Source organism: Oryx dammah, unplaced genomic scaffold, assembly GCF_014754425.2.
Source record: "Oryx dammah isolate SB20612 unplaced genomic scaffold, SCBI_Odam_1.1 HiC_scaffold_27, whole genome shotgun sequence".
Taxonomy (NCBI): Eukaryota; Metazoa; Chordata; class Mammalia; order Artiodactyla; family Bovidae; genus Oryx; species Oryx dammah.
The window spans coordinates 136,005,600-136,033,037 of record NW_024070211.1 but is presented as its reverse complement, the minus strand read 5'-3'; the positions used below and the strand labels follow the sequence as shown (position 1 = coordinate 136,033,037).

The 27,438-nt window shown below is 36.6% G+C and overlaps 1 protein-coding gene across 1 annotated transcript; it reads left to right on the top strand.

Moving 5' to 3' along the window:
- The first annotated feature begins 1,225 nt into the window (after positions 1–1,225).
- Positions 1,226–26,383, top strand: LGSN (lengsin, lens protein with glutamine synthetase domain). The gene is made up of 5 exons (XM_040227945.1): positions 1,226–1,231; positions 1,657–1,786; positions 12,192–12,374; positions 23,135–23,301; positions 25,184–26,383. The coding sequence occupies exons 1-5, from the start codon at positions 1,226–1,228 to the stop codon at positions 26,381–26,383; spliced, it is 1,686 nt and encodes a 561-aa protein (XP_040083879.1).
- Positions 26,384–27,438: the final 1,055 nt, after the last annotated feature.

Below are 27,438 nucleotides of genomic sequence, written 5' to 3'. Positions count from 1 at the left end.
AGGAATTTGGTAAAAAAAAAAAAAAAAAAAGTAAAATAGCAGTGTTATCATAATTCTCTCCAGATTTATCCAAGTTGTTGCAAGTGGCAAAACTTCATTTTTATGGCTGATAATATTCCATTGTGTATATATGCCATATTATCCTTAGTGAAATAAGTTGGATCAAGACAAGTACTATATACTCTCTCTTACATGGGGATTTAAAAAAAAAATGAACAAATACAGCAAAACAGAAACAGAATCACAGATACAGAGAACAACCTACCAAAGTGGAGAGAAGTGGGGAGGGATGGGTGAAATACTAGTAGATGATTAAGTGGTACAAACTACCAAATAAACTACAAGGATATGATCTGCAGCACAAGAAACATAGTCAATATTTTATAACTTTGTATGGATTATGTGCTATAAAAATATTGAATGTTGTACACCTGAACCTAACATAATATTGTAAGTAAATTATACTTCATTAAAAAAAAATAACAATTGACTTGGTAGAACTAATAACACCTGAACAAAATTTAACATGGCAGAACCTGTAGTTGGTACATTATAATGTGCATAAAGTATCTAGCTTTCTACATAAAAATGATTGATTCTTTTAGAAATTATTTCAGTGAATTAAAAATAAAGTGGATAATTGAAAAAGTCAACATCAACTTTTAAGTTTTAAAATATACTTATTTAGCTGTATGATGCAGGGAACTCAGACCTGGTGCTCTGTAATGAGCTAAAGTGGTGGGATGGGATGGGATGGGAAGTGGGAGGGAAGCTCAAGAGGGAAGGGGACATATGTATGCCTATGGCTGACTCATGTTTATGTATGGCAGAAACTAACTCAATATTGTAAGGCAATTATCCTCCAATTAAAAATAGAGAAAAAGATATATTCTTATTTATTTCAGCTGAGTCGCAAGACAGTAGAGGTGATTCTGTCTGCTGATGAGGCAGAGACATCAAAGCTCTGCATCTTCAGCCCTGCCTCAGTGTCCAGCTCCCTATGGAGAATAGCCCTTGACAACTCTGTCAAAGGATCCTGTCAAAGATTATAACTAGGGTGTTGAAGTTAGATTATTTTGTTTTAAAACGTTTTTATTTAGGCTTTTCCAAGCTATAAAACACTTTGAGCATTACATTGTTTTACATATATACAACAGTCACAAAATAGCATTGTACAAAAGCATATGCTTTTTCAAAGCATTCAATAAATATTGATGCCATTAGGATGAGGGTAAGGAGAAGAGAATGCTTCTGTTCAAAAACATTAGAGATTCTAAAAAGAGAAAAATTATAAAAGAGAGCTTTTTTAGCTAAAATGGGTTTGGTGAAATTACTTAAGGAAAAAAAATATAAAATATCCCAGAGTAAAAAATAATGATAGACAATCTTGATTAGTTGAGCAACATTTTAATTTATTTCATGATATTTTCTGTACCAAATATAAAGAAGATAAAGAAAATCCATCTTGTCAGCACAATGTTGAGCAACTTAATTTTGAATTATTCAAGTAGATGTGGAAACAACAAAATTTACCTTGTTGTAAAAGTCTCTATAGTCACTTTTATATTTGGCTATCCAATCATTTTTTCCCTTTATACCCATATTTAGTTGCATGTGCAATCTATAATTTGACTTTTTGTTTATTGATTATTTTAGGACACAAGAGATGAAGGTAATGAGACTAAGGCCAGCAGTATGAGTAAATTGATGAGGACAAGAGAGAAAGTCACTAAACTACATATTTTTTCAACTGAAGTAGGAGAAATGGATATATCCAACTCAAAAGGTATCTTGCCATTATAATTCCTCAAGAATATGTTATCAAAGACAATCTCTATCTGGTCTCTTTTTCATAAAGCATTTTTTTAGAGGAAGCAAAAAATTAAATAAAACTTACTCCTACATAGGCAATATAAAAGATGAACATATATGTTTACAATATAAATATATAAAATGATAAAAATATATATTTAGAATTTAAGGGAGATTGAACTAAAATAGTAGTAGGGGAAAGAGAGAACCGAAGGAACATATGAGTAAAAAAGAGAGCATATTTCTGCTCTGAGAATGAGTGCAAAGATCATTACTGAGGGAAGACACAATAAAGGAGTGGCTCATGTTTTCATACCACATTTTGGAATTCCAACTAGACCCCAGTGAATTTGAAACAGCATTGAACCTAGGAGTTAGTTTGGACAGCACTCTCAATTCAGGAACAGTAGTGTTCTAATGCAGGGGCAGTAAGAATGGTCAGTGCATAGCAACAATAAAATGCAGTCAGACTTTTGTAGAGTTTATTACTCTTTTTAAATTCTTTACAGACAATGCATCTCCATATGGCTTGCAACTAGGATGAACTACCCCCATGACCCCTTATTTGATATGTCACTGCCTAGAAATAAATTATTTTCTTAAGTATTCCTCTTCATATCATATTGAAAGACAGTTGAAAACAATTTCAACATGTTTTAACACTTTTCTTACATTTTAAAATTGTAAATATAGTTGATTTACAATATTGTGTTAGTTTCAGGTATATAAAAATGTGATTCAGTTATATACAGTTTTTCTAATTATTTTCCATTATAGTTTATTACAAGATATTGAATATTGTTCCCTTTGTTATATAGTAAGTCCTTGTTGCTTACATGTTTTCTATATAGTGATATGTGTCTATCTGGAGAAGGAAATGACAACTCACTCCAGTATTCTTGCCTGGAGAATCCCATGGCCAGAGGAGCCTGGAAGGCTATAGTCCATGGGATTCCAAAGAGTCAGACACAACTGAAGAGACTTAACACACACATATGTGTTTGTTAATCCCTTACTCTTATTTTTTTTTTCCCTTCCTACTCTCCCTTTCCCCTTTGGTAGCCAAAAGTTTGTTTCTGTGAATACCATAAATCTACTACAGAAAACATAAGTCTGTTTGTGTTTTATATATAGATTCATCTTATTTTTTTTTTTATATTCCACGTATAAGTGATATATATTTGTCTTTGTCTGATTTACTTCACTCAGTAGGATGATCTCTAGGTCCATACATGTTTCTGCAGATAGCAATATTTATTTATTTATTTATTTATTTATTTATTTGGCTGAGTAATATTTCACTGTGTGTGTGTGTGTGTGTGTGTGTATCCATATATGCGTATATATATATTTCGGAGAAGGCAATGGCAACCCACTCCAGTACTCTTGCCTGGAAAATCCCATGGATGGCAGAGCCTGGTGGGCTGCAGTCCATGGGGTTGTAAAGAGTCGGACACGACTGGGCGACTTCACTTTCACATTTCACTTTGATGTATTGGAGAAGGAAATGGCAACCCACTCCAGTGTTCTCGCCTGGAGAATCCCAGGGACAAAGCAGCCTGGTGGGCTTCCATCTATAGGGTCACACAGAATTGGACACGACTGAAGCGATTTAGCAGCAGCAGCAGCGCTTATATATGTATATATATGGTTGGTGCAAAAGTAATCGCGGTTTTGCCAGTGTTGAACTTTGCTGTTTGATATTAGAATACATTCTTAAATAAATGTGCTTCTGTTATACATTACTTTAATGCACTTTTTTTTTGCTAATGACATTACTTGTTATGTATTTTATATTCATTTTAGACTATGGAAATGATGTTACACAAAAAAGCAAATTCAAGAGATTTTCTTATTCAAGTGCAAAATGGGTCATAAAGCAGCAGAAACAACTTGCGGCATCAACTCATTTTGTCCAGAAACTGCAAATGAACATATTGTGTAGTAGTGGTTCAAGTAGTTTTACAAAGGAGATGAGAGCCTTGAAGATGAGGGGCATAGTGGCCAGTCATCTGAACTTGACAACAGTGAATTTTGAGAAATCATGGAAGCTGATCCTCTTACAACTAGACAAGAATTTGTCAAAGAACTCAAGTTTGACCATTTGCTTCATTCAGGATTTGAAGCAAGTTGGAAAGGTGAAAAAGCTCAATAAGTGAGCTGACTGAAAATGAAAACATATCATCTTTTGAAGTGTCCTCTTCTCTTATTCTATGCAATGACAATGAATCATTTCTCGATCAGATTGTGATGTGAGGTGAAAAGTGGATTTTATATGACAGCCAGTGATGACCAGGTCAGTGATTGGATGGAAAAGAAGCTCCAGTACACTTCCCAAAGCAAAATTCACAGCACAAAAAGTGTGCTGCTGGTCTGACCCACTACAGCTTAATGAATCCTGGCAAAATCATTATATCTGAGAAGCATGCTCAGCAAATCGATGAGATGCACCAAAAATTGCACCTCCTGGTTGCATTGGTCAACAGAAAGGCCCCAATTCTTCTCCATGCCAACACCCTAATGCACATCACATAACCACAGCTTCAAAAGTTGGATGAATTGGGGTACAAAGTTTTGCCTCATCCACTATATTCACCTTACCTCTTGTCAACTGACTACTACTTCTTCAAGCATCTCAACAACTTTTTGAAGGTAAAATGCTTCCACAATCCATAAGAAGCAGAATATGCTTTCCAAGAATTCACTGAATCCCAAAGCATGGGCTTTTGCACTACAGGAATAAACAAACTTATTTCTCATTGACAAAAATGTGTTGATTGTAATGGTTCTTATTTTGATTAATAAAGATGTGTTTGAGTTTAGTTATAACGATTTAAAATTTGTGGTCCAGACCCACAATTACATTTGTACCAACCTACTAATATTCCAGTAATACCTTCCAAAGACACTTGGAGGGCACAGACAAAACTTTGTGTGCATCAGGACCCAGGGACAGGAGCAGTAACCACAAGAGACTGAACCAGGCCTGCCTGTGAGTGTTTGAAGGTCTCCTTCAGAGGCATGGGTCAGCAGTGGCCTGCTGTGGGAACACAGGCACTGGCTTCAGGAGTCCTGGGAGGAGTGGCATATGGCATAAGTCCTCTTGGAGGAGGTTGCCACTGGCCCCACCATAGAGCCACCAGGTGGGTGATCCACAAATTGCAGAAAAATATCAAAGAAGCTCTCACACTGTTGCAAAAGTTCTAGGCCCTACCACAGACTTCCTAACCTGGGAATCCAGCAAAGGGCTAAGAATACCAAGGGAATCTGATGTGAAGGTCAGCAGGACTTGATTACAGAACTTCCAGAGGACTGAAGAAACAGAGACTATTGGAGGGTACAAACAAAACCTTGTGTGCACCAGGACCTAAGAGAAAAGAGTAATGAACCTACAAGAGACTGAGCCAGACTTGCCTGTGAGTGTTTGGGAGTCTCCAGTAGAGGTGTCGGTTGACAGTGGCCTGCTTCAGGGTCAGATACACTGGCAGCAGTATTCCTGGGAGGCACAGTGTGTTGGCATAAGTCTTTTGGTCAGGTCAAACTACAGGAAGAGGACAACCCCATCAATAAGCAGAAAATTGGATTAATGATTCACTGAGCATGGCCTACCAGAACAAGACTCTCTGCCTACCAAAACAAGACCCAGTTTTTGCCACAGCCAATCTTCTCATCAAGAAGCTTCCAAAAGTCTCTTATCCTCATCCATGAGAGGACAGAGAGAATGAAAACCACAGTCAGAAAACTAACCAAAATGATCATATGCATCACAGATTTGTGTAACTCAATGAAACTATGAGCTATGCCATGTAAGGCCACCTAAGATAAATGGGTCACAATGGAGAGTTCTGACAAAATGTGGTCCCCTGGAGAAAGGAATGGCGAACCTCTTCAGCATTCTTGCTTTGAGAATCCCAGGAATACTATGAAAAGGCAAAAAGATATGACACAAAAGATATGAAAGTTGTCAGTAGCTGTCCAATATGCTACTGGAGAAGAGCAGGGAAATAGCTCCATAAGGAATAGAGGCTGAGCCAAACCAGGCATCCACAATGCCCAGTTGTGAATATATCTGATGGTGAAAGTAAAGTCTGATGCTGTAAAAAGCAATGTTGCAAGGAACCTGGAACATTAGGTCCACGAATCAAGGAAAGTTGGAAGCAGTCAAACAGAAGATAGCAAGAGTGAATCAAAATTTTAGAAATCAGTGAACTAAAATGGATGGGAATTGGCAAATTTAATTCAGATGACCAATACATCTACTACTGTGGGCAAGAATCACTTAGAAGAAAAACCCTCACAGTCAACAAAAGATTCAAAATGCAGTAATTGGATGCAATCTCAAAAATTACAGAATGATCTCGGTTCATTTCCAAGGCAGACCATTCAATATCACAGTAATCCAAGTCCATGTTTCAACCAATGATGTTGAAGTGGAATGGTTCTTGAAGACCTACAAGACCTTCTAGAACAAACACCAAAAAAAGATGTCCTTTTCATCATAGGGGATTGAAATGCAGATATAGGATGTCAAGAGATACCTGGAGTAATAGGCAAGTTTGGCCTTGGAGTACAAAATGAAGCAGATCAAGGGCTAACAGAGTTTTGTCAAGAAAATGCAGTGGTCATGGCAAACACTTTCTTCAAAAAACACGAGGGATGACTTTACACATGGACATCACCAGATGGTCAATACTGAAGTCAGATTGATTATATTCTTTGCAGCCAAAGATGGAGAAGCTCTACACAATCAGCAAACTAAGACTGGGAGCAAACTGTAGCTCAGATCATGAACTCCTTACTGCCAAATTCAGACTTAAATTGAAACAGTAGGGAAACCACCTACTTAGGTCAATCAGATCAAATCTCTTATGATTATACAGTTGAAGTGACATATGGATTCAAGGGATTAGATCAGGTAAACAGAGTGCCAGAAGAACTATGGATGGAGGCTTGTAACATTGTATAGGAGATGGTGATCAAAACCATTCCCAAGAAAAAGAAATGACACAAGAGAAAATTGTTTTCTGAGGAGACCTTACAACTAGCTGAGGAAAGGAAAGAAACAAAATGCAAAAGAGAAAAGAAAAGGACATATCCATTTGAATGCAGAATTCCAAAGAATAAAAAGAAGAGATTAAAAAGCCTTTTTAACTGAAAAAAATGCAAAGAAATAAAGGGAAAACAATAGAACGTGAAAGACTAGAGATTGCTCAAGAAAATCTAAAGCTACCAATGGAACATTTCATGCAAAGATGGGCACAATAAAGGACAGAAATGATATGGACCTAATGGAAGTAGAAGATATTAAAAAGAAGTGGCAAGAATACACAGAATTATACAAAAAAAGTTCTCAATGACCCAGATAACCATGATGGTGTGATCACTCATCTAGAGACAGACGTCCTGGAGTGAAAAGTCAAGTGGGTTTTAGGAAGCATCGCTATGAACAAAGCTAGTGGAGTCGGAGTTGATGAAATTGCTGAGCTATTTCAAATCCTAATAATGATGCTGTGAAAGTGCTGCACTCAGTATACCTGCAAATTTGGAAAACTCAGCAGTGGAAACCAGACTGGAAGAGATCAGTTTTCATTCCAATCCCAAAGAAGGGCAATGCCAAAGAATATTCAAACTACTGTGCCATTATACTCGTTTCACATGCTAGCAAGGTAAAGCTCAAAATCGTTCAAGTTAGGCTTCAACAGTACGTGAACTGAGAACTTCCATATATATAAGATGGATTTAGAAAAGGCAGAGGAACCAGAGATCAAATTGCCAAAATACTTCAGATCACATAAAAATCAAGAGAATTTTAAAGAAACATCTATTTCTGCTTCAGTGACTATGTCAAAGCCTTTGACTGTGTGGGTCACAATAAGCTGTGGATTTTTTTTTTTAATTAGAATACCAGACCTCCTTACCTGTCTCCTGAGAAGCCTGTATTCAAGTCAAGAAACAACAATTAGAATGAGATATGGAATCATGGACTGGTTCAAAATTGGGAAAGGAGTCTGTCAAGGTTGTATATTGTCAGTCTGCTTATTTAACACATACAGAGTACATCATGCAATATAATGGGCTGGATAAACCTCAAACTGGAATCAAGATTGCTGGAAGAAATACCAATAACTTCAGATATGCAGGTGATACCACCCTTATGGCAGATAGTGAAGAAGAAGTGAAGAGCCTCTTGACAAAGGTGAAAGAGGAGAATGAAAAAGCTGGCCTAAAACTCACCATTCAAAAAGCTCAGATCATAGCATCTAGTCCCATCACTGCATGGCAAATAGATGGGGTAAAAGTGGAAAAGTGATAGACTTTATTTTCTTGGGCTCCAAACTCACTACAGATGGTGGCTGGAGTCATGAAATTAAAAGACACTTGCTCTTTGGAAGAAAAGTTATGACAAACCTAGGCACTGTTAAAAAACAGAGGCATCACTCTGGTAACAAAGGTCAAGTATGGATGTGATATTTGGACCATAAAGAAGGCTGAGCACCAAAGTATTTAAGCTTTCAAGCTGTATTGCTGGAGAAGATTCTTGAGAGTCCTTTGGGAAGCAAGGAGATTAAACCAGTCAATCCTAAAGGAAATAAACCCTGAATATTCATTAGAAGGACTGATGCTGAAACTGAAGCTCCAATACTTTGGCCACTTGATGCAAAGATCTGACTCACTGGAAAAGACCATGATGCTGGGAAAGATTTAGGGCAGGAGGAGAAGGGGGTGACAGAGGGCCAGATGCCTAGATGGTATCATTGGACATGAATTTGAGGAAACTCCACGAGATAGTGAAGGACAGATAAGCCTGGAGTGCTGCAGTCCATGGAATTACAAAGAGTTGCGACTGAGCGACTGAACAACAGCAACAAATATTCCACTGTATTTATCCCACTCCAGTATTCTTGCTTGCAAACACTCATGAACAGAAGAACCTTGTTGATACGGTCCATGGGGTCCCAAAAGAGTCAGATATGATTTAGTGACTAAACAACAAAACAAAGCTTCGGGGGGTTCCCTTGTGGCTCAGTGGTAAAGAATCCACCTGCCAGTGCAGGAGACAGGGGCTTGATCTCTCAGTTGGGGAGATCCCCTGGGGAAGGAAGTGGAAACCAATTCATTCCAGTATTCTCACCTGGGAAATCCCAGGGAGAGATGAACCTGGCAGGCTACAGTCCAGGGGGTCAAAAAAGAGTTGGACATGACTTTGCAACTAAGAAACAAACAACAACATATACCACACTTTCTTAAGCTAGTCATACATTAAGGGCATTTGTGTTGTTTCCATGACTCAGTTCAGTTCAGTTCAGTCACTCAGTTGTGCCCAACTCTTTGTGACTCCATGGACTGCAGCACACAAGGCCTCCCTGTCAATCACCATCTCCCAGAGTTCACTCAAACTCATGTCCATCGAGTCGGTGATGCCATCCAGCCATCTCATCCTCTGTTGTCCCCTTCTCCCCCCACCTTCAATCTTTCCCAGGATCAGGGTCTTTTCAAATGAGTCAGTTCTTCGCATCGTGTGGTGAAAGTATTGAAGTTTCAGCTTCAGCATCAGTCCTTCCAACTAATATTCAGGATTGATTTCCTTTTGGATAGACTTATTGGATCTCCTTGCAGTCCAAGAGACTCTCAAGAGTCTTCTCCAACAACACAGTTCAAAAGCATCAAGCTGAGTTCTTCAGCACTCAGCTTTCTTTATAGTCCAACTCTCACATACATGCAAGACTACTGGAAAAACCATAGCTTTGACTAGACAGACCTTGGTTGGCAAAGCAATGTCTGCTTTTTAATATGCGGTCTAGGTTGGTCATAAATTTTATTCCAAGGAACAAGTGTCTTAATTTCATGGCTGCAGTCACCATCTGCAGTGATTTTGGAGCTCCCCAAAATAAAGTATCTCAGTTTCCACATGTATTTGCCATGAAGTGATGGGACCAGATGCCACGATCTTACTTTTCTGAATGCTGAGTTTTAAACTAAAATTTTCACTTTCCTCTTTCACTTTTGTCAAGAGGCTCTTTAGTTCTTCTTCACTTTCTGCCATAAGGGTGGTGTTATCTGCATGTCCAAGGTTATTGATATTTTTCCCGGCAATCTTGACTCTAGCTTGTGCTACATCCAGCCTAGTATTTCTAATAAGGTACTCTGCATATAAATTAAATAAGCAGGTGACAATATACAGCCTTGACGTACTCCTCTGCCAACCTGTAACCAGTCTGTTGTTCCATGCTTCCTGACCTGCATACAGATTTCTCAAGAGGCAGGTCAGGTGATCTGGTATTCCCATCACTTTTAGAATTTTCCAGAGTTTGTTTTGGTCCAAACAGTCAAAGGATTTGGCATAGTAAACAGAGCAGAAATAGATGTTTCCTGGAACTCTCTTGCTGTTTCAATGATCCAACAGATGTTGGCAATTTGATCTCTGGTTTCTCTGCCTTTTCTAAAACCAGCTTGAACATCTTGAAGTTCACAGTTCACATACTTGTAAAGCATGACTTGAATTTTGAGCATTACTTTGCTAGCTTGTGCGATGAGTGCAATTGTGTGGTAGTTTGAGCATTCTTTGGCATTGCCTTTCTTTGGGATTGGAATGAAAACTGACATTTTCCAGTCCTGTGGTCACTGCTGAGTTTTCCAAATTTGCTGGAATATTGAGTGCAGCACTTTCACAGCATCATATTTCAGGATTTGAAATAGCACAACTGGAATTCCGTCACCTCCACTAGCTTTGTTCATAGTGATGCTTTCTAAGGCCCACTTGACTTCACATTCCAGGATATCCGCCTCTAGGTCAGTGATCACACCATTGTATTTATCTGGGTCATGAAGATCTTTTTTGTATAGTCCTTCTGTGTATTCTTGCCACCTCTTCTTAATATCTTCTGCTTCTGTTAGGTTCATACCATTTCTGTCCTTTATTATGCCCATCTTTGCATGAAATTTTCCCTTGGTATCTCTAATTTTCTTGAAGAGATCTCTAGACTTTCCCATTCTATTGTTGTTCTCTATTTCTTTGCATTGATTGCTGAGGAAGGTTTTCTTATCTCTCCTTGCTATTCTTTGAAACTTTGCATTTAGATGGGTATATCTTTTCTTTTCTCTTTTGTCTTAGCTTCTCTTCTATTCACAGCTATTTGTAAGGTTTCCTTAGACAACCATTTTGTCTTTTTGCATTTCTTTTCCTTGTCTAGACTATTGTAAATAGTTCTGTTATGAACACTGTGGTACACATATCCTTTCAAATTAAAACTTTTATCTTTTCTGAATATGTGACCAGGAGTGTGATTGTTGGATCATATGGTAGCTCTATTTTTAATTTTTAAAGAAGCTTCCATATAGTTTTCCAATAATAGCTGCACCCATTTCCCCATCCATTACTTTCCCACCAACAGTATAAGAGATTCCACACTCTATCAAATATTTATTTGTAGAAATTTTGGTGATAGACATTCTGACTGCTGTGATATGATACCTCACTGTGTTTTTGATTTGCCATAATTGGTGATTATAATCATAATTGGTGATGTTAAGCATCTTTTCATTTGCCTGTTGGCCATGTGGATGTCCCTTTGGAGACATGTCTACTTCATTTTGCACAAATGGCCATACTACCCAAAGTAATCTGCAGATTTAATCAGAACCTTATCAAATTATCCAGGAAATTTTTCACAGAACCAGAACAAATAACTCTAAAATTTATATGGAACCACAAAAGACTCAGTCTTGCCAAAGTCCTAAGGAAAATGTACAAGCTGGAGGTCTAATCCTTTAAGATTTAAGACAATATTGCAAAGCTACAGTAATCAAAACATCATGGTATTGGCACAAAAACAGGCAAACAGATCGATGGAACAGAAGAGAGAGCCTAGAAAGAAATCTGCATTCCTAAGGTCAATTAATCTTTGTCAAAGGAGGCAAGCCTATATAATGGAAGGGGGAAAAAAGTCTCTTCAAGCAACTGGTGTTGAGAAAGCTGAACAGCTGAATATAAATCAATGAAATTAGAACACTCCCTCACACCATACACAGAAACAAACTCAAAATGGTTTAAAAACCTAAATATAACATGACACAATAAAACACCTAGAAGATATAAATTGTGACAATATTTTCTTACATCAGTCAATATTTTCTTTAGAGCAAAGCAAAAGAAATAAAAACAAAAATAAACAAATGGTATCTATAAATTTAAAAGCTTTTGCACAGCAAAGGAAACCATCAACAAAACACAAAAGACAATCTATGGAATGGGAGAAAATATTTGCAATGACATGACCAACACAGGATTAATATCCAAAATACTTATACAACTCAATATCAAGAAAACAACCTAATCAAAAATGGGCAGAAGGTCTTAACACTTTTTTTTGTTTCTACAGAAAAAATAGAAACCTCAGAGTGTGCCACAAACAAACCAGTCATGGCGCCTGGCTCTCCTGAATCTCATTTGACACCAGATGACAAGGACTCCAAAGATCAGACAGTAGTGATAAAACCATTGCCCCTTCCAACATTAATCAATGCTCCTTGTGGTGAATTTCATCCAAACTCCAGTGATACTGGTAAGGACTATGGAACAAACTCTTTTATGGATGTAGCCGCTAATCTCAAATTTGTATCTGAGTTAATGATAATGTGATGTTGGATGTTAGCTTGGGAGTCAGAATACTTGTAATTTATACACCTATCACTTTATAAAAATGCTTTAGGTTTCTTTGCCCAGTAGGCTGCTCACCTGAAAAATGAAGAGTTGCAATGGATGATCTCTCAAGTCTTTTCTAAAAGTGAAAATCTGTTATTCTATTTATTTTTCTTTTTTAGATTCTATTCCCATGCAGGTCATTGTAGATTATTGAATAGAGTTTCCTGTGCTACACAATAGGTTCATTAGTTATCTGTTTTATATATAGTAGAGAAGGCAATGGCACCCCACTCCAGTACCTTTGCCTGGAAAATCCCATAGGTGGAGGAGCCTGGTAGGCTGCAGTCCATGGGGTTGCTGAGTCGGACACAACTGACCAACTTCCCTTTCACTTTTCACTTTCATGCACTGGAAAAGGAAATGGAAACCCACTCCAGTGTTCTTGCCTGGAGAATCCCAGGGACGGGGGAGTTTGGTGGGCTGCAGTCTATGGGGTCACACACAGTTGGACATGACTGAAGTGACTTGGCAGCAGCAGCAGCAGTGCATATATGTCAATCCCAGTCTCCCAAGTTACCTATCCCCCACTCCCTGCTTAATATCCCTGTTTATTTTCTATATCTGTGACTCAATTTATGTTTTGTTAATAGGATCATTTTTACCATTTTTTTATTCCTCATATAAGCAATATAATATGATATTTGTTTTTGTCTGACTTACTTCACTCAGTATGACAATTGTTAGATTCATCCATGTTGCTATAAATGGCATTATTGCATTCTTTTTTATAGCTGAATAATTATCATTGTATATATGTGTCACCTCTTTACCAATTCCTCCATGAATGGACATTTAGTATTGCAAGTAGTGCTGCAATGAACCTTGGGGGTGCATGTATCCTTTTGAACTATGTTTTTTTTCTGGATATATGCTCAAGAGTGGGACTATTGGATTATATGGTAGCTCTGTTTTCAGTCTTTAGGGAATTTCCATAGTGCTCTTCATAGTGGCTGTACCAATTTACATTCCTACCAACAATGTAGAAGGATTCTCTTTTCTCCATACCCTCTCCAGCATTAATGTTCGTAGGTTTTGTGAAGATGGCCATTTTAATTGCTGTGAGGTGATACCTTATTTTAGTTTTGATTTGCATTTGTCTAATAATTAGTGATATTGACCATATTTTCATGTGTGTCTTGGCCATCTATATGTCTTCTTTGAAGAAATATCTATTTAGATCTACTTATTATGCAATTAAGTTGTTTGTTTGTTTTTATATTGAGCTGCATGTGCTTTTTGCATATTTTGGAGATTTGTCCCTTGCTGGTTGCTTCATTTGCAGATATCTTCTCCCCTTCAGTGAGTTGTCTTTTCTTTTTGCTTATGGTTTTCTTTAGTGTGCAACAGTTTTTAAGTTTAATTAAGTCTCATTTGTTTATTTTTGTTTTAATTTTCATTACTCTTGGAGGTGGATCAAAAAAAGATAATGCTATGTCAGAGAGTGTTCTGCCTATGCTTTTCTCTAAGAGTTTTTTTCAATGTGGTTCTGAAAATCCTAGCCACAGCAATCAGAGAGGAAAAAGAAGGAAAAAGAATGCAAATTGGAAAAGAAGTAAAAATATCAGTTTTTGCTGATGACATAATACATACTAAGAAAAACCTAAAGATGAAACTATTAAAATTCATGAGTGAGTTCAGTAAAATTGAAAGATACAAAATTAATACACAGAAATCTCTCTCATTTCTACACATTAACAATGAAAAATCAGAGAAAGAATTAAGGAAACAATACAATTTACCATCACATCAAAGGGAATAAAATACCTTTGAATAAACTTACCTACAGAGACAAAATACCTGTACTCTGAAAACTATAGTATGCTTATGACAGAAATTGAAGATAACACAACAGATAGAAAGATATAACATGTTCTTGGATTGGAAGAATCAATATTGTCAAAATGACTACTGAAGCCAATCTTCAGATCCAAAGCAATCCCTATCAAATTACCAATAGCATTTTCACAGAATTAGAATGAAAATTTTCACAATTTGTATGGAGACACAAAAGACTCCAAATGGCCAAGGACAATCTTGAGAAAGAAAAAGAGACTCTTCCAAACTCTGTTCTCTGACTTCAGACTATAGTGTTGTATATGTTTAGTCACTATGTCTTGTCCGACTTGTTTGCAACCCTATGGACTGTAGCCAGCCAGGATCCTGTATCCATGAGATTTCCCAGGCAAGAATACTGGAATGAGTTGCCATTTCCTTCTCCATGGGATCTTCTTAATCCAAGAATCAAACCCATGTCTCCTGCATTGGCAGGCAGATTCTTTACCACTGAGCCACCAGGGAAGCCCTCAGACATAGTACAAAGCTACAAATAAAAATAGTATATTACTGTCACAAAAACAGAAATATAGATCAATGCAACTGGATAAAAAGCCCAGAGATAAACCCACATACCTATGGTCATTTAATCTGTGAAAAAGGAGGCAAGAATATACAATGGAGAAAAGATAGACTCTTCAGTAAGGGGTGCTGAGAAAGTTGGACAGCTACATGTAAAAGAATGAAATTAGAACCCCCCACACAAAAATAAACTCAAAATTGATTAAAGACCTAAAATTAAGGTCAGATACTAGAAATTCTGCAATTATAAATTCGTGGGTTATCAACAATAATATAGCTATTTTGGCCTATGAGTGAATTGGTCAAAAAATTGGGATCCTTGAGATAGACATTAATTTAAAATAGTTTAAAAGCTATTTATTCCACATGGGAATTCATGATAAAAAGACTGAAGAAACAAGGTTTGGAAAAGTAAAAATATATCAGGGTGTGAGGTTAGAAGTACAGTGTCTACCAGCTGTTCACACTTCTGACACCAGTTTCAAAATGAGATGTTCCTTAATTTTTTTTTTTTTTTTTGTAATTGGCTACAAGAATTCAGAACTCATGGAAAGCTATTATGCTCAAAATTATGGTTTTTTTACAGTGAAAAAATATGCAGATTGAAGTCAATCAATGGAAAAGATTCATGATAAAGTGTCCAAGGAATTGTAGCTCCCATTTTTTTCTCTCCTAATGAAGACATGGACAGCACTATTCTCTTGGCAATGACTTGCAACAAAGTAATTGAAGTATTGCCAACCAGGGATGCTTACCTGAGCCTTGGTGTGCCCAGTCTTTATTGGAGCTCCACAGTCAACTCCACAGTCAGCTCCAAACAGCTGATCTCAGTCTCCAGGCCCACTGGGGTCAAGTTGATACTACGTGACTCAATAATAAATGACATTGCTGGACCTTCTACTTTGCCCACAGACCAAAGACATCCTGTCCTCATCAGACAGGACATCCTAAGGGATTATATATTACCCATCAGGGCTAAGTGTAAAGGCCAGAGCTCTTTTGGGGCAAGGTAAAATTCTCTATTACATACAAGGCCTAAGGATGACATAGAGGCAAAGTGTGAACACTATTAAGACTCCATATATATTAGTTTTCTGTTGTCTCTGAACAAATTTATCTTTTTAAAAGAACACAATTCATTATATCACAGTTATGTTTGGGCTGGCACAGTTGATTTCTCTACTTCAAGTATGGCAAAGCCAAAGTCAAGGTGTTGTCCATCTCAGATTTTAGCCAGAGACTCTAAGAAGCAATACACTTCCAAGACCATTTAGACTGTTAGGAAACACTGTTCTTTGCAGTCACTGGACTGAGGTTCCTGGTTCCTTTTTGCCTGCAAACTGGTGTGGCTCTTAGCTCCTGGAAGCCTCTGGTTCTTTATCTCTGAGCCAGTTGTGCCTCAGATCCTTCTCACATTTGGAATTTCTCTGAACTCTTTGTCTTCCACACATCTTTTCTGCCTACAGCTGAATAAATTTCTCTCCTTTTAAGGGTTCACCTGAACAATCTAAGACAATATTCCTGTTTTAAAGTCCATAACCTTAATTACATCTGCAAAGACCCATTTTCCCTGCAGTTTAACATATTCTATAAGTTCCAGGGTTTAGGGTATCAACATCTTGGGAAAAATTCATATAATCTATCATCTCTATAATTCTCTGTGGCTTCATTAATTTCTCCATGAAGCAAAGAACATGAGCACCAACAGTCTCTAAGCATCAATGTCTATTATATTAATATAAATACCACAGAGGCCAGGCAGATAATGTTGATGAATGAGATGGGCTGGTGAGAATGTAGTGAGTGCAGGCTACGAGGAAACTAGAGCAGAGGATGACAAACTATGGCCAGATGCAAGCTAAGCTTACTGACCAGTTTCAGTAAATAAACTTGTGTTTTCTATGTCTCATTTTAGTCTATAATGACATAGATGACATGTCAACCAACACAGACTGCATGGTTTACAAAGCTGCAAATATTTATTATATGCCCATTTACAGAAAACATTTGCCAACCCATGAATTAGAAGCTGCATACATACCCCATCTGAAGGCCACCCCAGAGTCCCAGCCAATGGTTGTGGTGGAGAAATGTTCACCCAGTGTTCCAAATTGTTCTCTTTCTTCAAGAGAAGCTTGAGCTCAAGATTTTTATATGAAATTTTCTAATATGTATGTCAAATAATTTTTTAAAGTTTCCAAAATCCTAGGAAGGCTAATAAGAAAACATCTGCTGGTCTCATTAGCTCTTCCACAGTTTGTGGCTTTTGTTTTATGTAGTTTCAGCCATAAGAGAGAAATGGAATTTAGACTCAGTATCTGAGGAGAGAACTGTGTCATGAGCTCTCTTTGCACCAATCAACTATGACAAGGGGTGTAAATACAATTATTGATTGACTCAGTTTGGTTAATTCAGAATCTTCTGCTTTGGCCCAGAGATAGATTTTTTTATAGGCCCTAAGCATGAGAAAGTTCACAACTCCAAACAAACCACCAATAAATAATTTCAAAATAAATATTAAAGTCAATCCTTAAAATAAATGTAAGGAATTTCAACATGATATTTTCTTCTCTGTAACAACTACTTTGAATTTATTAAAAACTGTATTTTTTCAAGAAGCAATTCCCCCAACTCTGACTTTTTATTGTTTTTGTCCTGGTTTTTATGCCAGGTTATCCAGAACTTCCTCTATAAAAGAACAATGATTTAATTTATTAATTCTCTGAGAAGAAGAGAAAGGAAAACACCACCCAGGAGCCACACTGTAAGAAAACAAATGACCCCTGAGCTGGCAAATTTCTGCCTGCTCTTCATCTTACATCTGGGAAGGGCTGACCAAAACATTTAATTGTAACTAGCAAGTATGATTTATTTGAAGAAAAGAAATTCAGACAATTCAGATTAGTTGATGTCTTGGAAATGAAATTTGATTGAGTAAGGCTCTCATATTTGGTACAAGAATTAAATTTATAGATTAAAAAATTGATACTTAGGATACATATCAAACCATGTGATGCCAAATTTTACTTTTTAATTAGACAAGATCAAAGCACACAAGATGCATTAATTAATTAATTAAATCACATTAATTATTAAATTATGAAAGAAGTAGCCAGTGAGTGCCTGTGATATATCTGTTCTGCTATAGGTACTGGAGATATACCATTGAGTACATAAATAAAGAGGCAAGCTCTCCTGGAGCTGACATGAAAGTGGGGAAAGACAGTAAACATGTATTAAATGATATGGCAGGTGGTGAAGAAAATGGAAACTGGTCAGTATATTATTATAGGCTGAATTCTGTCTTCTCAAAATTGATATGTTGTTGTCTTAATCCCTAGTACCTTAGAATGTGACTAAATTTAAAGACAGTGTTAAAAGACATAATTATTGTTGAATAACGTTGAATAAGGTCTGTTTCCCAAGGTTCCAACTTCAGAATAGTAGTAATCTTAGAAAACACACATAAAGCAAAGAACTAGATTATCTGTGATTGTATTATTCGTGAACCAGTAAGATGACTTTATTTCTTTAATAAGAGTTCTATGTTGTTAATATATTTATAGTTTACATATAATTACTTATTACATTTAAAATACTGATTATCTGAAATACATCAGGTAGAATATTGTCATCCTGCTTGTTTAAATTATACCCAGAGTATATCATGTGAAATGTTGTGTGAATGAAGCACAAGCTGGAATCAAGATTGCCAAGAAAAGTAGCAATAACCTCAGACATGCAGATGACACCACCCTTATGGCAGAAAGCAAAGAAGGACTAAGGAGCTTCTTGATGAATGTGAAAGAGGAGAGTGAAAAAGCTGCCTTAAAACTCAGCATTCAAGAAACAAAGATCACGGCATCCACTCCCATCACTTCATGGCAAATAGATGGGGAAACAATGGAAACAGTGACAGACTATTTTCTTAGTCTCCAAAATCATGGCAGATACTGACTGAAGCCATGACATTAAGACACTTTCTCCTTGGAAGAAGAGCTATGACTAAACTAGACAGCATATTAAAAAGCAGAGACATTACTTTGCAGACAAAGGTCCAGCTAGTCAAAGCTATGGTATTTCTAACAGTCATGTATGGATGTGAGTGTTGGACCATAAAGAAGTTTGAGCACCAAAGAACCGATGCTTCTGAACATCAGTGTTCAGGTTGGAGGCCCATCGGGACCACCAACACCATCAGTGTTGGTGTTGGAGGATTCTTGAAAGTTCCTTGGACTGCAAGGAAGTAAAACCAGTCAAGCTTAAAGGAAATAAATCCTGAATATTCGTTGGAAGGACTGATGCCAAAGCTGAAGCTCTAATAATTTGGCCACTTGATGTGAAGAGCTGACTCATTAGGAAAGACCCTGATGCTGGGCAAAATTGAAGGCAGGAGGAGAAGGGGATGACAGAGGATGAGATGATTGGATTGCATCACCAACTTGATGGACATGAGTTTGAGCAAGCTCTGGGAGATAGTAAGGGACAGGGAAGCCTGGTGTGCTGCAATCCATAGGGTTGCAAAGAGTAGGACACGACTGAGTGACTGGACAACAATGACCAATATGTCTGGTGTGGTGTCTCAATAAGAAGGGAAGGTTAGGAAACATACATGCAGAGGGAAAACCATGTGAAGAAGATGGCCATCTACAAGCCAAGGAGAGAGGACTTCAGAAGAAACCAACCTATGCTGCTGACACCTTGATCTTGGATTTCTACCCTTCAGAACTGGAAGAAAATATCTGTTTAAGCCTCCCGGTCTGTGGTACTTGCTATGGCAGCTCTAGGTACACTCACTGCCCAGACATAGTGCAACTTGGTGATCTTAGACTGAATCAGAGGTTTTACCTATCCACATTCTGATCAAATCTCATAGAATTAATACTTCAGGTGATCTTTTTCAGCACTTTCACCATGGTAAATTATCCCCCCTTTGCATTTGATGGCATGTTTATTGCCTATAGTTTTCTCACTCAATAATATAAAGCTCTATTAAGGTGTCATTCTTTTTCTGGCTGCTGCCTAGATATATGTCCAGTATAAATAGTATGTGGTAACAACAACAGCAACAATAAAAAACTATACTGAGTGGATAAATCTTTTTTTTTTTTTAAAGTAACATAATTTATTGTAGTAATTTTATTTTTTTTTTGAGTGGAAAACATTTATATAGATTTTTTAATGCAAAGCAATATAATATGTTGAGCATGTACATATGTTGTAAAAAAATTAAAACATACAGGAAAAGATACACACAAACTTCAGAATAGTAGCAATCTTAGAAGACACAGACAAAGCAAAGAACTAGATTATCTGTGATTGTATTATTCGTGAACCAGTAAGATGACTTTATTTCTTTAATAAGAGTTCTATGTTGTTAATATATTATAGTTTACATATAATTACTTATTACATTCAAAATACTGATTATCTGAAATTTTACATATTTTAAAGTGCCTATACATTTTATTTTCTTTAAGGGGAATTATTCATTTTGGGCACAACACCCAATAGTTAATAATAGGTTGGAAACACAGAAACTGCTAATTTAGCATAAAACAATGTAACTGCTAGAGCTTGTTTGTGTTAAATAGAAGGTAGTTATAAAGCCTATGGAGCCTCAGAGAAGCCAAATTTATCATTGACAAGACAGCATTACTAATATATTTGCATAGATAGAACAAATAACTTGTTTTCCACATGCTTCATATACTTAAAATCTACTTAAGCTGTGTTTTTAAACTGTCAGTCTTTTGGTTTAAAAGCCTAACTACATCTCAAAAAATGATATTCAAGCATCGTTTTAAAATTACAGCTGCTCAATGTCAGTGAAATGGCCACCCACTCCAGTATTCTTGCCTACAGAATCCTGTGGACAGAGGAGCCTGTTAGGCTGCCGTCTTTGGGGTCGCACAGAGTCAGACACGACTGAAGCATCTTAGCAGCAGCAGCAATGTCAGTGATATGATAGATTGATATATTTGGATTCAGACATGATCATGGTACCATTACCTGAGTTAGAGTAGTTGTGCCAGGTTGATAGATTTAAAAAGCATTGATATGGTGCTTATTGTCTACCTGAAACTCTTAAGTAACTTGTTTAATCATCATAACTAGCCCATGAAGTAGGTAATATTGTGTCAGGGAGAAAGCTGAGGCACATAAGAAAGCCGAGATAAGAAAAGTCACCAAAGCAAAGGCAGGATATGGAGGGAGGCAGAAGAGCTTCAGTGTTTGTGCCAAATCATTACAGTCTGTTGCCTCACCTAAAAGTTCAGACAGTATCTAACATTTGTGATGCATGCTGTGGGTCTGAGCTTTCTATATGCTTTTCATACATTCAGCTGTTTTATGGTATTGAGCCACCACTGGGAATCAAAAGTTCTGGATTTCAGTTTCAATTTTGGTGAAGGACAAAGAGTGTGATTCAGGGAACCTGGCTGTACTTTTCTGGGATTCAAGCTAATGAATTGGTTAAATTAGATGATTTATCTCCAAAGTCTCTTCTAATTCTAAAGTTTTAAAATTTGTAGACTATCTTAAAAGTTATGAAATGAATATATATTTTTTAGTTTTCAAGTTTTTTAACTGAATACTCAGTCTATATTTTTCATCTACACTCTCATTCTTGAAAAAAAAAACTTTTATTTAAAATTTATTTACTTCTTTTAAATGAAACAAAGATGAATATTTTTAATGATAAAAGGTAAAGAACCTCTGTGCAGTGTCAAAGACCTGGATTTGATCCCTGGGTTGGGAAGATACCTTGGAGAAGGGAAAGGCTACCCACTCCAGTGTTCTTATCTGGAGAATTCCATAGACTACACAGTCCATGCGTTCAAAAAGAGTTGGACATGACTGCGTGACTTCCATTTCATTCACAAAGAAAATAGATATGATAAACCATTAGACACATTAACAATAAAGAAACAAAGACACATAAAGGAAAAATCAGAAGAAATATACGGGAAAAGAAAAAATATATAACCATAGTGAGACATTAACATTTCTCTAAGAACATTTTATTAAGTGCAGAAAAAATAAGAATAGGAGCCTCTTGAATGTTGTTATTAATAATTTAAATATAACAGATTTATATTTAGCTAATTTATATTAATCATATCCTACACAAATATATTTAAAATTTTGTATCTCATACCTTGTTATTAGATGTCCATAGGACATTTAGAAAAACTGGCAAAAAGATAAACATTACTGAATTTCAAAAAGTAGAATTCTTTTTTGTGTGTGATTCAGTTATACATATACATATGTTATTTTTGAACTTATTTTTCATTTTAGGTTATTGCAAGATATTGACGATAGTTCCCTGTGCTGTACAGTAAACCTTTGTTGCTTGTTGCATATCTTTTTTTTTAATTAAAAATGTAGCATTCTATTCATACTAAGTCAAACAAAAAACACTTTTATATTCTCATTTATACAAGTTTTGGATTTAACAAATAGATGTAGATATCTTAGATTCAGATGCTATTATAAAGATATAAAGCCATTTTGCCAAAGAAAAGGAAATAAAAAAGCAAACCAACAGAAAATAAACAAAAACAAATAATTTTACTTTAATATTACAGGAACTTTTTATTTGGGGAATACCAGTACACATTATTGTTCCCCTAGGAGCTAAATGTATACTTTCAACTTCTAAACAGCATTTATTTACCCAATAGAAATGCAAAGCTAATTATAATTAATACTGTTAATTTTAGTTCTGCCTTGAATAATTACACTTCACAGAGCTACCTTTTTTCCTCTTATTGCAATTATGAAATTATGATTTGTTTGATATGAGAAAATTATGACAGAAGACTTAGGAGTAAATATAAAAAGGAAGTTTGATGACTTAATAAATATCATTAAGTTTTCAAAAATAGTGAAGCTCAAAGTCTTTTCAGTGATACTTATCTATATACATCTTACATGGTGCCAAAGCAGTGAGGGAAATATATTTTAATTTCTGTAAGCAAAGACATTTTCAGTATTTCCAATAAGTACTTCTGTTTATTTAAGCAAATACTTAGACTGAACCCCATCCCAAGTGATAATCTCTCAGGCTGTTTAGAGACTATGTTCTCAGGAATATGGCAAAGGCAGGCCCAGAAAGGTAAAATCTCCAGCTCTAAGGCAAAGACACGGAAACATGATGCTTCTGTTTATGAGCATAATGACTAATTCCCTATTCTTTAGCCTCATTTTACCTCTCAGTTCGTCATGATCTAATGATTCAGATAATTTTTTATTTTACAGATAACACCAGGGACAACACTCAAGTTCCTACTGCACCTCAACTCTCCTCTAGAATGAAGCACATTAAACAAGAGATGGCCAAAAATCACCTCCAATTTGTGCGATTTGAAGCAACAGACCTCCATGGTGTGTCCAGGTCTAAGAGTATCCCTGCACAATTTTTCCAAGTGAGTTTTACAAGTAGTTATAACTGAATGTCATTTCATTCAATTCATTTGCAAGTGAATGGTCCTTATTACTCTTTCTAATTTTATTGTACTCTCAACAGCAATTCAAACTGAAAACCAATCTAACCCTTGTTTGATATGAGAAAACTGTGACAGAAGACTTAGAAGCAAATATAAAAAGAAAGTTTGATGACAATAAATATTATTAAGTTTTCAAAAATAAAATGATGTTAAGAAATACTGCATTTTCAGATATTTGAGACTTGAGGGCTTTTTTTTTTAGTTTATATCATGTGTTTATTTTAATAACTGATTACTGTGTTATTAAAACACTTCTTAGGAAGGGACATCAGTCAGTATTATACAAAAGTATCAAAAATAAGCATCCCCAAAGGTTATTATTTAAATATTACTTTCAATATTAAATTGTAATTTTCTAATTTGCTTTACACTGAGTAAAACTGGAATTTTTCAAAACATTTTTAAGGAGTTCCAAATAAGTCATACATGTATCTTAAAAAAATTATTTAGATCTGCCTACACACATATGCATGAAATTTAATATACAGGTCCTTGAGTAGGTTGAAAAATTAAACAGTCATTGAATAGTGCTTGACTTATCAACTTTATTACTGGTAAAGGCAGTAATAATATTACTGTGCCTTCAGATCACACAAGTCAAATGGCATTTGAAAATGTGTAGAGATGGTGAAAAGTGAAGGAGGCAGTGACTCAATACCAAATGCAGAAGAGTCACCTCTTCTAGTACCAGCTACTCCTCAGTAGCCATGCTCTTTGAGATTTAGAGGTAATATAAAAACTAAATGGGCTTGCAGAATTAACCTCACCATGTTCACTGACATCGTGGGAACTGAACTTTAGTTAGCTTTTCCTCTACCCATTACTGTAAATTTCAACACATGAAACCTTATTGATATTCCTACCACACAATTTCCAGAAAAAATTTTATGTGTCAATTCAACTTCATACTTCATTATTTCCCAGTTGTGTGGTACATAGAAAAGTTAAATAAAAACTAAATCCATTGAATCCAACAAGTATTTGACCAGAAGATGTGTCAACAATCATTTAGTCTAACACTTGTTTCACAGATATGGAGGCTGAGGCATGTATATAGTACCATGACCTGCCTAACTTCACACAAGCAATTAATGATAAAGTTAGGACTAGAGATAGACTTGTGATATTTAAGTCATGCTGACTTGAAGGCTACAACATTCTGGAAACTATAACTTATGTGCACATTCATGGGCAAGGTTTTTGGAACTCTGTGCCTATGAGGTAGTTTGCTCATTAGTGGACTGTAAAGGTGAGTGAAGAGAGAAGCGCCATGGTCAGCAACCCTGGCTCCTCTGTCCCATGTGTCCTGTGTGTGATCACAGTCAGCTCTCTGAGAAGGACTGCAGATTGTCTACTGACTCTTTTTGGAGGATTACAATAGAATAAGTTGAAATAAAGCCTTATCTGCAGTATTAGCAACTATGCCATGTGATAAAATGTGATTTTAAAAGTACTTTGGGTTATGATCATTTCAAATAATTCCTTTAGATTTTACCTTTTTCATTTGTTAAAAGACGTTTTCTTTATTGCTATAGCTTTTATTTATGAGTGCTGTTTGCATGAGCATATAAAGTCTCCAAAGGCTAAAGGTTAAAGCTATTGACTTGTTTATAAATTACCTTTGAGAATATTATTTTAAACTATTTAAAATGTATCTGTAGTAAGCTAGTTTCAACTAACAGATGAAGAATTTTTTTTTTTCTCATTAGTAATGCTCTCCCACTCCCACTTCCCATCCTCCGACTTTTTTGTTTGGTTTCAAGTTTCAAAAGTTTATTGCTCTGTCCTTTAACTTATTTAGGAAAAAGTGATTCATGGTGTTTACATGCCTCGAGGTTATCTTGAATTGATACCAAATCCTAAGGACAATGAAGTGGATCACATTAGAGCAACGTGTTTTAATAGTGACATAGTCCTGATGCCAGAGCTATCAACCTTCAGAGTTCTGCCGTGGGCCAAGAGAACAGCCAGGGTGATCTGTGACACGTTCACTGTGACCGGGGAGCCTCTTCTGACCTCCCCAAGGCACATCGCCAAAAGGCAGCTGAGCCAGCTGCAGGATGCCGGCTTCTCCCTGTTCTCTGCTTTCATCTATGATTTTTGCATTTTTGGTGTACCTGAAATTATCAATTCAAAAACCATATCTCTTCCTGCTTCAGCACTGCTAAATAATCATGACCAGCCGTTCATTCAGGAACTCGTGGATGGTTTGTATCACACTGGGGCCAATGTTGAGAGCTTTTCCTCCTCTACCAGGCCTGGACAGATGGAAATCTGTTTTCTGCCTGAATTTGGCATCAGTTCAGCTGATAATGCATTTACCCTCAGAATGGCTGTCAAAGAAGTGGCAAGGAAGTATAATTATATCACCAGCTTTTTCATCGAGACTGGATTCTGTAACTCAGGAATTTTGTCACATAGTCTCTGGGATGTCGATGAGAAGAAAAACATGTTCTGTAGCAGTTCTGGAATTGAGCAGCTCACGATTCCTGGGAAAAAATGGTTGGCAGGCCTCCTGAAGCACTCTGCTGCCCTTAGCTGCTTGATGGCCCCTGCTGTTAGCTGCAGGAAGCGCTACTCTAAGGAGAGTAAAGACCTGAAGGAGAGTGTGCCGACAACGTGGGGGTACAATGATAACAGCTGTGCTTTTAATATTAAGTGTCATGGTGAGAAAGGCACTAGAATAGAAAATAAACTGGGCTCAGCCACAGCAAATCCTTACCTGGTGCTGGCCGCCACTGTTGCTGCAGGCTTGGATGGACTTTACAGCGATGATGGCATTTTGTCTGGTCCAGAGAACAGCACAGACCTTGATCAGGCCAAACCTTCTGAGATCCCTTTAAAACTGGAACACGCCCTCATGGCACTAGAGGAAGATCAATGTCTGAGACAGGCTCTAGGAGAAACTTTTATTCGGTATTTTGTTGCCATGAAGAAATATGAGTTGGAAAATGAAGAAACAGATGCTGAGAGAAATAAATTCTTAGAATATTTTATTTAGAGTGGAACCCTTAACTATTTCTGTAGCAGTGTGAGTTTTTTTAAGTTGCTGATTTGCCAGAAAAGATGGAGTTTTCTAATAACAATAAGACCACAAATGCTTTCTCTCTTTTTTGTTCCATGAAATATTTGAAGATGACATGGGGCTACTGGGAGGATTCTAATAGAAACAAACAATAAAGTTGTGGTGCAACAGTGATGTGCAAACCCAACAAGTCTTGTCACTCGGTGATCATTGCCTCTGTGTATGTTGGTTGACCTAGACACAAATACTCAGGGTTTTTTTTTTTTTTTTTTGAGGGGGGGTGGAGGTGGGGCAGGCAACACATATGTTTACACAATAAAAAAGACTTAAGAGTTAGAAAACAAATTTTAAATGACTAAAAATACAATGAAGTAATTTTCAGTTATACACATAGATTGCGACTGCTGAGGAAACAAAGATATTTGCTGATATAATCTCATTCATATTGAGGATCTATTTTTCAAACATCGTTGTGATATTTCCAGATGATTTAATTAAGGTTTTCAAAACTATGTGATGATGACAAATTAGCAGAAGTTTTCACATATGTCCCATCTCTTTCTACTCTGCATCACCAGCTCCTGAAAGTCTAAGGATGTTCAAGGCTGTAATGCCCACAAGAAATGGATTTTGAGCTGGGAACAATGAGATCAAACATTTAAAAGCAGAAAAAATCTTTCTTTAAGCCATATCTTGTATAGAAACCTAATGCATAGAATACAGATGAAATGGAGATGGACTGGGGTAGGTGGGCTCTGCCTGGTTTGTACCAGTCTTTGGAAATTCCAACGATACCTCTAGTGCTTTGTAAAGTGCAAGAACAGCTGCCTTGATAACCAGGGCACTGTTTCCAGCTAAAATTGCCTTTAAATTACTGATTCTCCTACTGTCATAGGCTGGTATCTTCCCAGACAATATTAAATGTTCTAAACATTTGTTTGAATGAGATGCTATTGTAACTATCACTAAAGTTTAGCTCCTTTGGGAAGGAAATTAAATATCAACCTACTAACAAACAAAACCTTATTCCA

Excerpts from the sequence above, each read along its gene's own strand:
- LGSN (XM_040227945.1), top strand. Across the intron at positions 1,787-12,191 it reads GGATATATCCAACTCAAAAG|AAAAAATAGAAACCTCAGAG; the intron begins GTATCTTGCCAT and ends TTGTTTCTACAG. Across the intron at positions 23,302-25,183 it reads TCCCTGCACAATTTTTCCAA|GAAAAAGTGATTCATGGTGT; the intron begins GTGAGTTTTACA and ends TAACTTATTTAG.